Source organism: Saccostrea echinata, unplaced genomic scaffold (genome assembly GCF_033153115.1).
Source record: "Saccostrea echinata isolate AGI-Se365-2 ecotype Australia unplaced genomic scaffold, CSIRO_AGI_Sech_v1 ptg000009l, whole genome shotgun sequence".
Classification (NCBI taxonomy): domain Eukaryota; kingdom Metazoa; phylum Mollusca; class Bivalvia; order Ostreida; family Ostreidae; genus Saccostrea; species Saccostrea echinata.
In genome coordinates this window covers 5,661,266-5,674,441 of record NW_026889758.1, presented here as the reverse complement: position 1 = coordinate 5,674,441, position 13,176 = coordinate 5,661,266, and the positions used below count along the sequence as shown (strand labels likewise).

The following is a 13,176-nucleotide window of genomic DNA, read 5'->3' as shown; positions in this document are numbered from 1 at the left end:
TTGAGAAGGAGAAAAAGATGTCATATCAGAAATTTTTTTTTATAATATTTTATAATTAAGCACGAGCCACAGAAGAATCTCACAGGCGTGATGAATACGTTCCGATTTATAGCGGGATATGACAACACACTCCCAATGAAAACGAACGACCTGTCTGACCTTGGACTGACCGTGGATGACGCAAATCCCTACCATCTGAAGAAGATAGAAAGAGGTAGGATTTCCGTCCGACTGTGGTAGAGGCGTCATTGAAATTATGTGTTACCTCCTTATTATCTATCACAACATTAACAATTTTATCCTATTAGAAAAAATATCTTTCTTTGTCATTGAAATAATTACGAGAAAAAAAATAGTGCTCACCATGCAATACTAGTATATGTTTTTCTTCTCTGCTAAACTTATAAAACCTTTCACCAACTATCATTTTTTAATTAGACCTATTCTTTTATGGAGAAAGTTATTATATACATTGTCTGAAAACCAGTCCAGTCATATTTTCTAAATACAATAACTGTAATGTGAATATCTAAATTGAAATTAAGATTAACAAAAAACGGTTGTTTGCATTTTATTAGCACACCTACTTGTTAATTTAATTTTTTCTCAAACCATATAATGGTCAAGTATAGGGAAGCCTGCAGATACGTATAAATAAGCACTTCTGTCGTGTAAATTTGCTTGTATTATAGCACTTCTTGGAATGTTTTTTTGGGAATGGTATTATTTTTCAGAACTTCCAAGTACAGCCAGAGAGCTCCCAGAACCTTTACCAGGTAAATTAAACCAACAAGCCATGTGTTAAAATTAGTTCCTCAAAAACACTTTTACCATTGAATTTTTTTTTATGTTTGGCTTTGGATTTATATTTTATACACCACTTTAATTCTCTCATTGGCAATTAATCTCATTTGATTAAATACATTAATTTGATATTTTTGCTTCTGGCTTTATCATGGCTTTAGGTTTAACACTATTAATACTGTTTTATCATTAGATTATGAGGAACCGGTGCTACGTCCATCCAAAACATTCAACCCCGGGATCCTGAAAAAGGAGAAGGCTAAATATGAAAGAAGAAGTGAGTTTGAGGAATGTATTTGAAAATACATTCTACTTAAACCCGAACCCCCCCCCCTTCCCAAGTCAGTCCAAATTCTCAAAGTAAAGGTGTATATATCTTTGTGATATTATGAGATATTTACGTTTGTCAAGAGTTACCTTGCCGGTAAGATCTTGGATTTATACCTTCATATAAGATTGTATAATGTCGATAGGTATGGTTATAATTCAATTTACATCAGTTCGAGAGAGAATCGAAAGGGGCAGGGACAATAGAAAGAAGAATACGTGTTTAACTTACTTTCAACTGGTATTTCGAACACGGCTATCTAGAATACTTTGTATATGAAGTGAGTCGAAAGTCCCAACCACTATTTCAATATGTATTTTAACCTCTATATCTGAGTCCCCGGTTATGTTTTTCTCGGCCCTATCTATCGCGGGATAACTAGTTTGACTGTAGCTGTTATGATGATGGACTACGTGCTCCCAGTTGACTTTCATCTCATACATAACAAAAAGACACATTTTGTAAACACCTAGAGCTAATTTATACACAAGAACTGAATCAAGAAATTTTAGTCTTTTAAAATGCCATAAGCTGCTCCTGTAGTGTCTTAAATCATTCTTTTATAAAGCTTAGATATTATAAATGATCTCAGTCATGCATAAAGCAGAAGAACCTCGCATTTTAAATACTTAGATATATTATTGATGTTATATCCTCATTTCTCGGTTACTTTTACACAAACCTATCTCACTCCTTTCATTAGGAGACTAAAACATGGTATTTTGGTACTTTTTACTAAATTGTTTGATTAATGATTGTACAATGATAATTGACTGATAAATTCATGTATAATATTTATATAGATTGCTTGTTTTTAATAATTAATCGAATTATGAGACATTGATATACATACACGATAACTCAAATTTCAATCTTAATTGTTTTCGAAGTTTTCACGCTGTTTTACATTTTAACATCATAGGATTTTTTATATAGTTATTTTTTGCATGTATATAATTCCTGATTTTTACTTTCCTGTTTTTTTCAAATATACTTATATTTACTTTTATATGTATATTATTACTGATTTTTCGTTTCCTTTTTTATTTTGATCTGTAATTAGCTGTTCAGCATTTTGGCACGACAAGGAGTTCATTTACACAAAAATCTAATAGACAGGCACCCCGTGAGTTTATTGTGATATGAAGCTTGCTGCATGCCTCATGATTTGCAATTTTTCAAGTAGTTTATGTATACTGTTTTCTGTTACACATAAATTTAAATAGACCACAGTATATACAATACTCATTTTAATACGTACAAAAAGTATATTCTTTATCCTTTATGTTTGTGTACAAAAAAGTATAATCTTGAGAGAGAGAGAGAGAGTAATTTTATCTACTGATTTAAACTATTACCTTGTAAAAATATTTGTAACTTCTTGTTCTTGAATATTAGCTTTTTCTGTTTTCAATTTTCTGTTGTGTACAATGTATAATTATTTTTATTAACTGAAAAAGTATCAGATAATTTAGGTGCAGATTAACAATTCATTACAAATAATTGCATAAATTACTCATTTTGTGTGTACATGTACTTTAATTTCATTTTATTTCCATATATTATATGAAATTTTTTATGTAAAAGTATGCTGTTAGAATTTTCAATATAGCATATACTATCAGTAAATTAAAATCGACAGAACAAAATCACAAGAACGAAAAATGTCTTTCGAGAATGATCGAATTAACTTTTGATTTTCTAACATGATTTTTCTAAATTACATATGTACTTATACAACACTCTCTTACAGGAACCCCCTCTCCACCCGAGTTTGATCCGCCTGCGCCTCATCGAGAATCCGTCTACTACAACGCGCAAGGTTATCTATTTTCATAAAAAGATGTGCTTTGATAATGTTAAATATTCTGTCATGGTTTTCATCTACCACATCATTTTATAAAAAAAAAAAAAAATACAATTAACTTATTTTTAAACAGACAGCAACGTGCAGGGAAAATCACTCCAGAAACCACGCGCCCAATCTCCAATACCACCCCCTACCCCTCATATCCCTGATACACAGGCATACTACAATGAGAACGAATTTAAAGGTAAATATTAAAAATGAAAAAGAAGGTAATGTTTTCAAATGAGCATTTTAATATTTTTTTTTATTTTGGACTGATGATTTTTTTTTAATATTTAATGTTCATCCAAAAATAAACATTTTCGCTTTGATCTCCGCCCCAGATGAACTCCACACACCACCGCCCAGTCCTTGCTCATTTAGTTCCTTCTCCAACAACGTCACAAGGGGTAAAGTTCACCTGAAATTTCTCCTAGAAAGTCAACATTTATGAATATTATATTCTTAAAGATGAACTATTATCTCATACACATTTCTCAAAATAACTAAGCACCCTACTTTGTATACAAACTTCTTAGTGACTATCGTGAAGTTTATGCACAGAATACATTAATTCATTTCACTTACAATGTACATATTCCTAGCACTTGGTGGCTTTCACCAACATAACCATCAGGTATACTTCATCCTGAATTAAATAACGATCATTTAACATAGAAAATGGCAGACGGATTAAACTACATGTACTAAGCTACGTGTAGATAAAAATTTGAATGAAAAAAAATCACTGATATTCAGATGATTAAGTTCGCAGAATAAACATGAAAAGAAGAAAAGTCTCTTCAGCAAGTGGTGATACATTGAATAGAACACTTGAATATAAGACGTTTGAAATGCAAAATTTAGATACCTTTCGCTTCATTTGCCTTATCATCCCAAAGACCCCATAAACTAGCCATGAACAGTTATAATTCATATTTATATTTCTAGCTTAGTAATTGAAGATAAGCATATTTTATGAAAAATCTTCTTATTTTCTTTATTTATTTTATATACTACCTACAATGTTTATGTCACAAGTCACGTGCGTTGTCGGTATTTCAGAATTAAGCCATTAAAATTCAAGTAAACGGACAACCTTACACATGAAATAAATGTCATAAATTATATTTTTAAATACATTTTTTAATAGATAGGTATCATACAAAAGTGGGCACTGTCATATAATATTAATCAAGATGGTTTTTAATTTTCAAATCAGTTAGATGGCAGCAAGAATTCCATTTAAGGACATGGTCTTAAAGTGTAAATGAATTAGGATTATAATGATTGACACGTTAGTATAATTGATAACTTCAGATCTGAAAGGCAAGGAGCCACTTCACAAGAGGTCCATGTCTGTCCCAGATATAAAACACACACTGAAGGTCATTTCAACACAGATAGATGAGGATCTCCACCAGCCAGGTACCAAAAAATATATCTGTTACATCTAAATCAGGCCATTCCAAGTTTTTTTTTTTTTAGTTTAGAGTCCACCCATCTTTCAAAAACTTACCTATCTTTTCAAAAAACAAAAAAACAAAAACAAAAACAAAAACAACAAAAACAAACAAACAAACAACAACCAAAAAAAAAAACCCACACACAATTAAAACAGACTTTATACTCAGAAAAATGGCACCATTGCAGGGATTTGATTTCATTAATCTATTTTTTCTCATAGAGAGATCTATTCCTTAGCAAAATAAAGGAATTGTTAAAAATACCTATAATGACTGATTTTAGACAATTATAGAAAGAAATTGACAGAATTCAAAGGTTTTGGCCAAAAGAATCAATTTTAGGACTCCTTATTTTGTTTGTTTTTTTCGGATGTGGGGTGTCAAAAACTAAGGCACATACTGACATTAAACATAGAACAAAAATTGGAATTGCTATAGTTCATCCAAAATAAAATGATTTTTTTTTTAAATCCGAATATACTGAGATTCTTCTGTAAAGCATTCTTCTTTGTCTTTTTTAATTAGGAAAAGTAAATTGGAGTTAAATTTCACTTTTTATCTATACCAACCATAGCAAAGATAAAAATAGAATCTTCCTTTGTTTTGTACCTGCTGAAGAGTATCGAAGTGATATATAATGTATTTTAATTCAGCTATCAGAAACATCCCTCCACCCAAATCACTGATTCCTTGCGCCCCACCTCCACCCCCGTCAGTCCCAGTACCGGCACCATCTGTCACAAGTCCTGTCCAACAGACACCAGTCTCAATTCTGAAGTCAGACAAACGGTCTCTACCCTCCCTACCACCAACCCCTAATGAAGAACCCCGCAGTTGTGTGGAGACCGACACCCCCACACCAGCACAGATGGGGCTTAGACCAGTGAAAGTCAAATCAAAGTCTGAGGCAAGTTCTTCCAGGTAAGTTTGTTTTAAAATTATCTAGGACTTGAAAAATTTATTTTGTTTACAAAATGCACAAACACTTTCTCTAAAAAGTAATTTTTAAAATCCACGTTTTAAAATACACTAAATTTAACAATAAAATGTGAAATAACTCCCTGTAGATAATTTTACTGAAACAGACCCATCCTTTGCTTTATTGATTATCAGAATGAATGTTTAGAAAGTTATCAGTTTTGCTGTTTATAACTTTAGAAAAATCAAACCTTAGTTATTCAGTATAAAGCACATATAAATCATAACCTATGTAGATAAAATGATGTGTTTGAAGAAAAAATATCTTTAATTTGACTTGCACAATGGAAAGAGAGAACATTTTGGGAGAAAATATGAGCAGCCAACAAATGTTTTAAAAATGTATATCAAATCGTATAAGTCCCTCCATGGGTGAAACCCTATTTTAATCTCACTCGGTGCAATAACATGAATGTGTGCCTGTCTTTATACAGTATCTCCAGTTCCTCCAATCTCACCCCAACACCTCAACAGCTGGGTCTCCGTCCTGTTAAAGATGTCCAGAAAAAGGCTTATTCGTGAGTGAATCATTTCAACTAACTTACTTCTAAAATCTTAGCTTTACTTTTAACAGCTTGCTATTTTCCAATCTAACTTAGGGGTTTTATATATAATTTATATAAATTAAATTGCTTATTTTTATCAATTCGATACTATGCTGTTAAAGATTAATTGCTTAATATTTTAAAATCATTTCTTTTGACTTTTGAGCTTGAATACTGTTCGTTATCTCCATATGTTTCTTTTAATTCCTATTATCTGTTTCTCTCATAAATATAATATATACATGTATGTTATAATCACGTGTACTGATGATACCCACGAGGTTTTTTTTGGTCTGTTTATAGAGCAACAAAAGAATATGAGGATGCGCAGTCGGTCAAGGACATTCGTCAGAGGTTTGAAAAGAAAACCCCGCCTCCTACTGCGCAGAAACCCACAGGGTATCAAGCACGCAAAGGTAGGTGGGATGCAGGCGGACGTTCTGAATAATGTAGGGAAATTTACAAATTATTTTAAATATTATAGATTTTGAGTCAAAATTTGATTTGCTTTTCACTAGTCCGAAATATCTGACGTTTTCCATTTTTTTTTTTTTTTTTTTTTTTTTTTTTCCGATTTTGTTACTTGGCGTGTCTGGCAAGTCAAAATATCAAAATCGTGAAAAACACCTGGAAAACGTCAGATATTTCGGACTAGCTTTTCACTAGAATTTCTTTTCTTCAAATGAAGTAATAAATTTATGTGAAGAGTTCAGATTCATGGAATCATAAGCCAATAAAAGAAAACGCAATGAATGCTATATACAAACGAAATTCATACAAATCTAGGATTATTATTTATGCTATAACTTAAACAGTTTTTCACAGACCAAAAATGTTAGGTTACATGTGCATTATTTTATATCTCATATTTTACACCATATTTGTTATTCTGTATCTCTTTTCATAGACAACAAACGCCTTTCTTCTTCGTCTTTCTCTATATCACATTCTTCAGTTCATGCAAGTCAAGAAATCAGAAATACTAACAGTGAATATCGTCGTCGCATTTCTAACAATCGTAAAATGCCACCTTCACGGCATAGTGCTCCTGTCTTGCACATTACATCACTGGAATATAGTAATTTGAGTGACACATTTGATACTTCAGATGAAGACGAGGAGGAAAACTATCATGACGCAATTTCCGTTGGTAAGGAAGCTGTTTCTATATAGTAATGTGTGGCTGATTCTTTATACATTATGCTTTCAGAAAATCGTTCTTTAAGTGAGCCAGCAATTGTCCCTGGTCATTTTCGGGGTATGTCATAAATGTGTATAAAAATATCCATCCTTGGGTGTGCTAACAGTCAAACGCGTGTTTAATTCCACAAAACGTACGAATTAAAAGTTTGTATTATCTCCAGAAAATACAAGTATATCACATTAATAACCATGTTGCTATCCCTCTTTTAAAAAATGCTTATGTCTTGTAATTATAAAGCAAAACTCACATTTTTAAAAAAGAAAATTTTGATAAAATTTCACTGATTAAGCTGGGCGTGTAGAGAACGAATATTTTACTTACATTTTTGCTTAAAGCTTCTATACTTATTCGGATATCAAAGTTTCATGTCAGGTGTCACTTTGAACTTTCCAGAATATGTAAACACGAGCATTGTGGAGAAAGGTAGTTAAGAAGTAGTCATACGGTGGTTTGAGAATTTGCAGCAGCTTGATGATTTCTAAACTAGATTGCACATAGATTCAAACTATTTAATACAATATGTACGAAAAATTGTATATCCTTTTCTTTTAATTATGACACGTTATGACGTATTAACCAGTAATTTTATTAAATTAATATGTACTAGTATATCTCACACTGACTTTTAAGAAGCTCATCCTTTTTTCTAGATATGGAAAATCCTTAAAGAAAAGCACATTTACAAAAAAAACTAGAACAAAGTACAATGACGTCACTGTACACTCACATAACTTATAATATTCAGATTTAGTTTTTAGTATGATTGAAATGTAATTTTGTTTGATTGTGAATATTTGCACCATATTATTTTTTTAAAACGCTAGTGATATGGTTTGCAATTTTGTGTATATTTGACTGTTTGGTGTTTGATTTAGGTACTATCTGAAGAAAATTATATACATACATGTAAATTGAAGACATATTTCTTAAGTGTCAAAAACCTCGAATGTTCAGATATGATGCTGTTTAGATCTAATTGGATGCTACATATCGATTTCTAATTTATGATTAAATGCAACGTAATTCTATATTTAGTCACAAAACAAAATATGACAGATTTTGTGCTTTTTAATGATCTCCATGGCTTCAAGTAAAGAATGAAAATATTACTTTTTTGTTCTCGGTCGAAATACGCAAAGTTACCATATTTCTTCATTTCTTACTATTTAATATTTCTAAATGCATATACAATAGTTCTGATCTCATTATCATGGAACAAAAATACTTGAAAAGCTTTATAACAGAAAAAATGTTTATTGTATACTCTAGAGATTCTTTACAATATTTTATAACTTTGTTTAAGGAATACCGCGAAAGTCTTCATTCATTCGAAAACTAGAGGAACAGATCGGCCGCCCAGTGGGCCCACAGGGCGCTCCTAAAGTCCCGGAAATAAAGCCAATGACCGAGGAAGAGGAGCAAATGTATGAGGAACTGCAGGAATAAAAGCTGTGATAGGCTTGATTGATATTGAATATAAACAGTTTCTATTCCACCCACTAGTAATAAACTACGCCATGTTTATAACAATTCTAGGACAGTCACTAGGTTTCTGGAACGGGTCCAGGGAAGGGTTTGGAGGGGTACTTATCCCCTAAATCGGATTTTTTTTAGATGGGTACCATTTTGGTGGGTTCTTGAACATTCTAGAGTTTTTTTTTCAAAATATAAGGTAACAAAATCCAGCAGCCTTACTTTAAACAGATCAATGTTTTTTTTTTTTTCAAAATTATATTTTCAAATTTTTTTTTCTGAGGATGGTGCGATCGCACTCAACGCAACCCCCTTCCCCCATTCCGCCGGCCTTGAATCGGTTGTTTTATTGATCAGTTTAAACCTCTGTTAAGTGTTTTGTTACTGTTTGTTGTAAATGCTCAAGTACTTAAATATAAAAATATATATTGTATATATATTAACATATTTTTGACAACATATTTTTGAATTATTCTTCTTGCGATTTAAATTTTGTTTTATATGTAGAGAGTACTTTTAAAATGTTTATATACTTCATGTTTTATATGTTGGTATGTGCGTGTGTTTATGTGTTAGCTTGCAGGTACATGTGAGAAAAGTTCATGTTTATGTAACCTTACCTCATCATTTATCAGTAGATAATCAGATTCCCAGTATATAGTTTAAGACTGTGATACGACATATATTAACCGTTATACCTCTTTGATTGTTTTGTTAAGTAAGCATTACAGTTGATTTTAAATAATGGAGTATTAGTGTCTGTATTTCTACAATTACATTTACAGAATTGTTATGAAGGAGATTTCTCATCCATGGTTGCATGGATACACCCCCCCCCTTCACCCCCCCCCCCGACATATATATATATATATATATATATATATATATATATATATATATATATATATATATATATATATATATATACAAGAAGGACGTTTTAATTTATTCGTTTAATTACAAATTAGATTAGCTGCTTACTTTGTGAATGGCTGAAATAAATGTTCTCCAAAATTAGTATTATGAAGTTCTTCCTTGCATAATACATATGTTTTATGTTAAATAACGGTAATTCTATTGTAAAACTTTGAAGAGTGTTGTCATATTGTATGCAAAACTAGCAGCTGTAGAAATTATTATTTGTCATATCATTAAATGAGCATACATTTTAATCAAATGTGCGTATTTTTAAGGACTTTTATGTAAACATGTATATAATATATACTGTATATTGCCTTGGAGCATACTCTGGGAAGACGAACACTACAATTTTGCAGATGAACTTTCTGGTCTCCGGAAACAAGTATATCTGCGACAGAAGGCAGAAAAATTATAAGTCAATGTTTTTATTTTGCATCGTTCAATACCAAAGATACAGCATGTCTATTTTTATGATTAAACAATTTTAAAGTATCGGAGGTATTGCTGTTTTTTGATACACAAGAGGTTTTTGCACACGACAAATATGCCCCCATTTAATCCAATAAACAAACGATAAACCCTCAGTGACTGAATATTTATTATTGTTTTGCTATGATAAAACGTTGAATGTGAAAAACTTTCCTGTCATAACAATTAAGCTAAAATAAAGACTGCCCATTGAGATTCTCATATTCTGAAACTTTATCTAATGTTTAGACAGAATACGTCATAACTAACCAGTTAATCGAGTCTCTTTGGTGCATTCTGACGCTTGTTCCATAATGAATTTTCATGCAAATATTTTCAAGTGCACCATGTGACAATATCGAACATTTTCTAGATTCTTACTTAGAAAATCAAGACAGATAATTACTATTATTGCCCAAATAACCATCCCCGGTTAGGTTATGCATTTGGACATGGCGTGATAGAATTTGTCAGCACGAAAAGGATACTGACTTGGACATGTTTTCTTTGGCAGAAGCTAATTGAGATCTATTTACCCTTTGCATGCTGGTATAATGTCTGAAGTTTACGTCCATTAAGGTTTATTTCCTTCTACGGTTCTGGTGATAATCTGCTATGTTCAGTACCCTAGTATGTAGTTAGATTCAAGACCTTTTGAATTTACAACAGCTTGAGAATAGAAAATTAGAAAAATACAATGAATTTAAAAATAGATATTAGCTGTGTTTTGAAGTAAGCATACTTAATCCAAAATTTAAAAATTGCAGCTCTTATGGACATCTACGGAGGGGAAGGGGGCATAAATTTGCCAGTATTTACTATTTCAATAGAAAACAAAGTCCATCAAAAACGAATTATGACTTACAAAATTATACATGCAAATATTTGTTTGTTTGTTGTATTTTTATTTGATGTTTTTTCTGTCAAGAATTTCTGGTAGTTTGTGCCCCCGTCCCGTTTTAAATTGCTTCCAAGGAACCTGCAATGATATAGGTAGTAGATAAAATAAGGCCCGATAGCCTTCTGATTTTTCTTTCATATACAATATTAACAGGCATACATGTATATACATATCGTACTTGGAGCACTGCGGTCAGTAATGCTCAAATTAACAAGAAAAAATGGATCTTGGAAAAAGATAGTTTATAACAGATCTAAGCATATAAGTGGATAGATGGCTCTGTAATGCCGATCCTTAATGCAAGGACACAAAAATGGATAAAAAGATCAAGAATTAACTTTAAACAATTCGGTTAAATACCACTACTTCAAACGGTCAAGAACCACAGCGTGGACACCGAGCACAGCATATACCTTCAGAGTTTCCAACCGATGTGGACGTTCAATGTACGAGGCAGGGTGTATAGAATTATTATTGCTAGAGAGGTGAATAATTAGCTCTTACCCTTCAATTCTTTGTTCCGTCCCCATGCCATCATCAACAAATGAGATATATAATTAATTTAGAGATTTCGAAATCTGTATGGATGTTGCATATAATCAGGAAATTTCTAACAAATATGAGACATTAATTTTGTTATTTTTACGATTTTTTCTTTAATAATAAGAATGTTTACAGACCTGATAAGTTTTGGAAATATTAAAGAAGTCCTGTAGCTTTTTAGGTCATCTGAGTCACTCTGGTGACTAATTGCTATCTGTTTTTGTCCGTCGTCGTGCATTTTCAGCCTCTTCTCTGAAACCGCTGAACCAATTTCAACCAATTTTGGCATATAGCATCTATGGGTGATGGGAACAAAAATTATGAATTTCATGGTTCCTGCCCCCCCCCCCCGGGGGGCCTAAGGGAGGGGGCTAAAACCAATAAAATTAATCAGTGCAATCTTAAAACATCTTCTTTACTCCTGGACATCAAGCAGTCAAACTATTGGCATGATTGTAAAAAGCATTGAGCCCTCTACCAAAATTGTGAAATTCATGACCTCAGTCATGGGTTCCGGTGCTAGGACGGGGCTACAAGTATATAAATCATATAGTGAAAGTGCAATATTTCTTTCAAAATCTTCTCTGCGCCTTGGTATTAAACAAACTAACTAAGTACATAGTTATGATGAGCAAGGATGTCTCTGCAGAAATTGTGAATTTCATTGCATCTGGGTCAGGGGTTCTGGTGTTAGGGCGGGGCTCTATGGATTATATAGTGATAATGCAATAATTCTTTGAAGATCTTCTCTGCCCCTGGGTATTATTCAAACAAATGAAGAGCATGGTTATGACAAGCAAGGATGTCTATTCCTTTTACAGGTACTCTTAAATTGTTATAAAAATTTTAAACCTTGTTAAGAATATCCATGATGTCAAACCAACACTCTCCTATCATTGTACATTCTCTGTGAAGTTTAAACAGAAGTCAATAACAGAATAAATGCAAGTAACTTGATGGAATTATTCTTTGTCATCTGAACTTTTGAATCAATTAAGGAAGCTGTAAACAACAAAGAAAAAATGTTTTTGTTTTTTTAATTTGAGAAAATTGTATCATATAAATATGTACTTGCAGAGTTTATCTGGTTCATTTTTAACACATGTACATGCCATATTTCTGCAGTTAAAATGTTCAAAGACAATGAAGTACTGGTGAACAAAAATCACTGTTATTTACTTATATTAAGAAAGAAAAAAAAAATGTTTTTTCATTACTTTTAAATTTGGTTGGTCATATATAATGCTAAGAATACTTTAATCTGTTCCAAATTGTGTCATTTATTGTAGATAAATTTCCGTTTAACATTTTACGTAAAAGTCAGGTCACTCTAGCTGCATTAAACTACCGTGGAATTAGAACTCTTCAGTGAGTAGTGTTTAGAGCTTCCTTAACATCAAGTATTCATTTAAAGTGCATTTATCCTAGGAAATGCATTACGTCAACTGTTCTATCAGCCCATCATCTCAAAATCGGAATGTGAATTGTACAATTTTCACTGGTCTTTCTCGAATTTCCCCATTTCGCACGCTGTTTCTACAGATATATTTTTAAGAGTCAATTCAAACCTTTGAAAAACAGTTTATACATCAAATGTATTGAATTTGAAATAGAAGTAATTGCCACATTGATAATGATACCACCCCCTCAATACTGTTCAGTTAGTATGGCCACTAATGGATTGCTGGGTATTCAA

At 32.0% G+C, this 13,176-nt stretch overlaps 1 protein-coding gene across 1 annotated transcript; it reads left to right on the top strand.

Annotated features, from left to right (window-relative positions):
- Window positions 1-66: 66 nt before the first annotated feature.
- LOC133183203 (uncharacterized) lies at window positions 67-9,489 on the top strand. The gene is made up of 12 exons (XM_061318150.1): window positions 67-214; window positions 735-776; window positions 998-1,081; window positions 2,196-2,258; window positions 2,886-2,954; window positions 3,073-3,186; window positions 4,302-4,409; window positions 5,101-5,368; window positions 5,860-5,943; window positions 6,274-6,386; window positions 7,079-7,120; window positions 8,478-9,489. Exons 1-12 carry the CDS (start codon window positions 91-93, stop codon window positions 8,618-8,620), a joined length of 1,254 nt encoding a protein of 417 aa, XP_061174134.1. The 5' UTR covers window positions 67-90; the 3' UTR covers window positions 8,621-9,489.
- The last annotated feature ends 3,687 nt before the right edge of the window (window positions 9,490-13,176 follow it).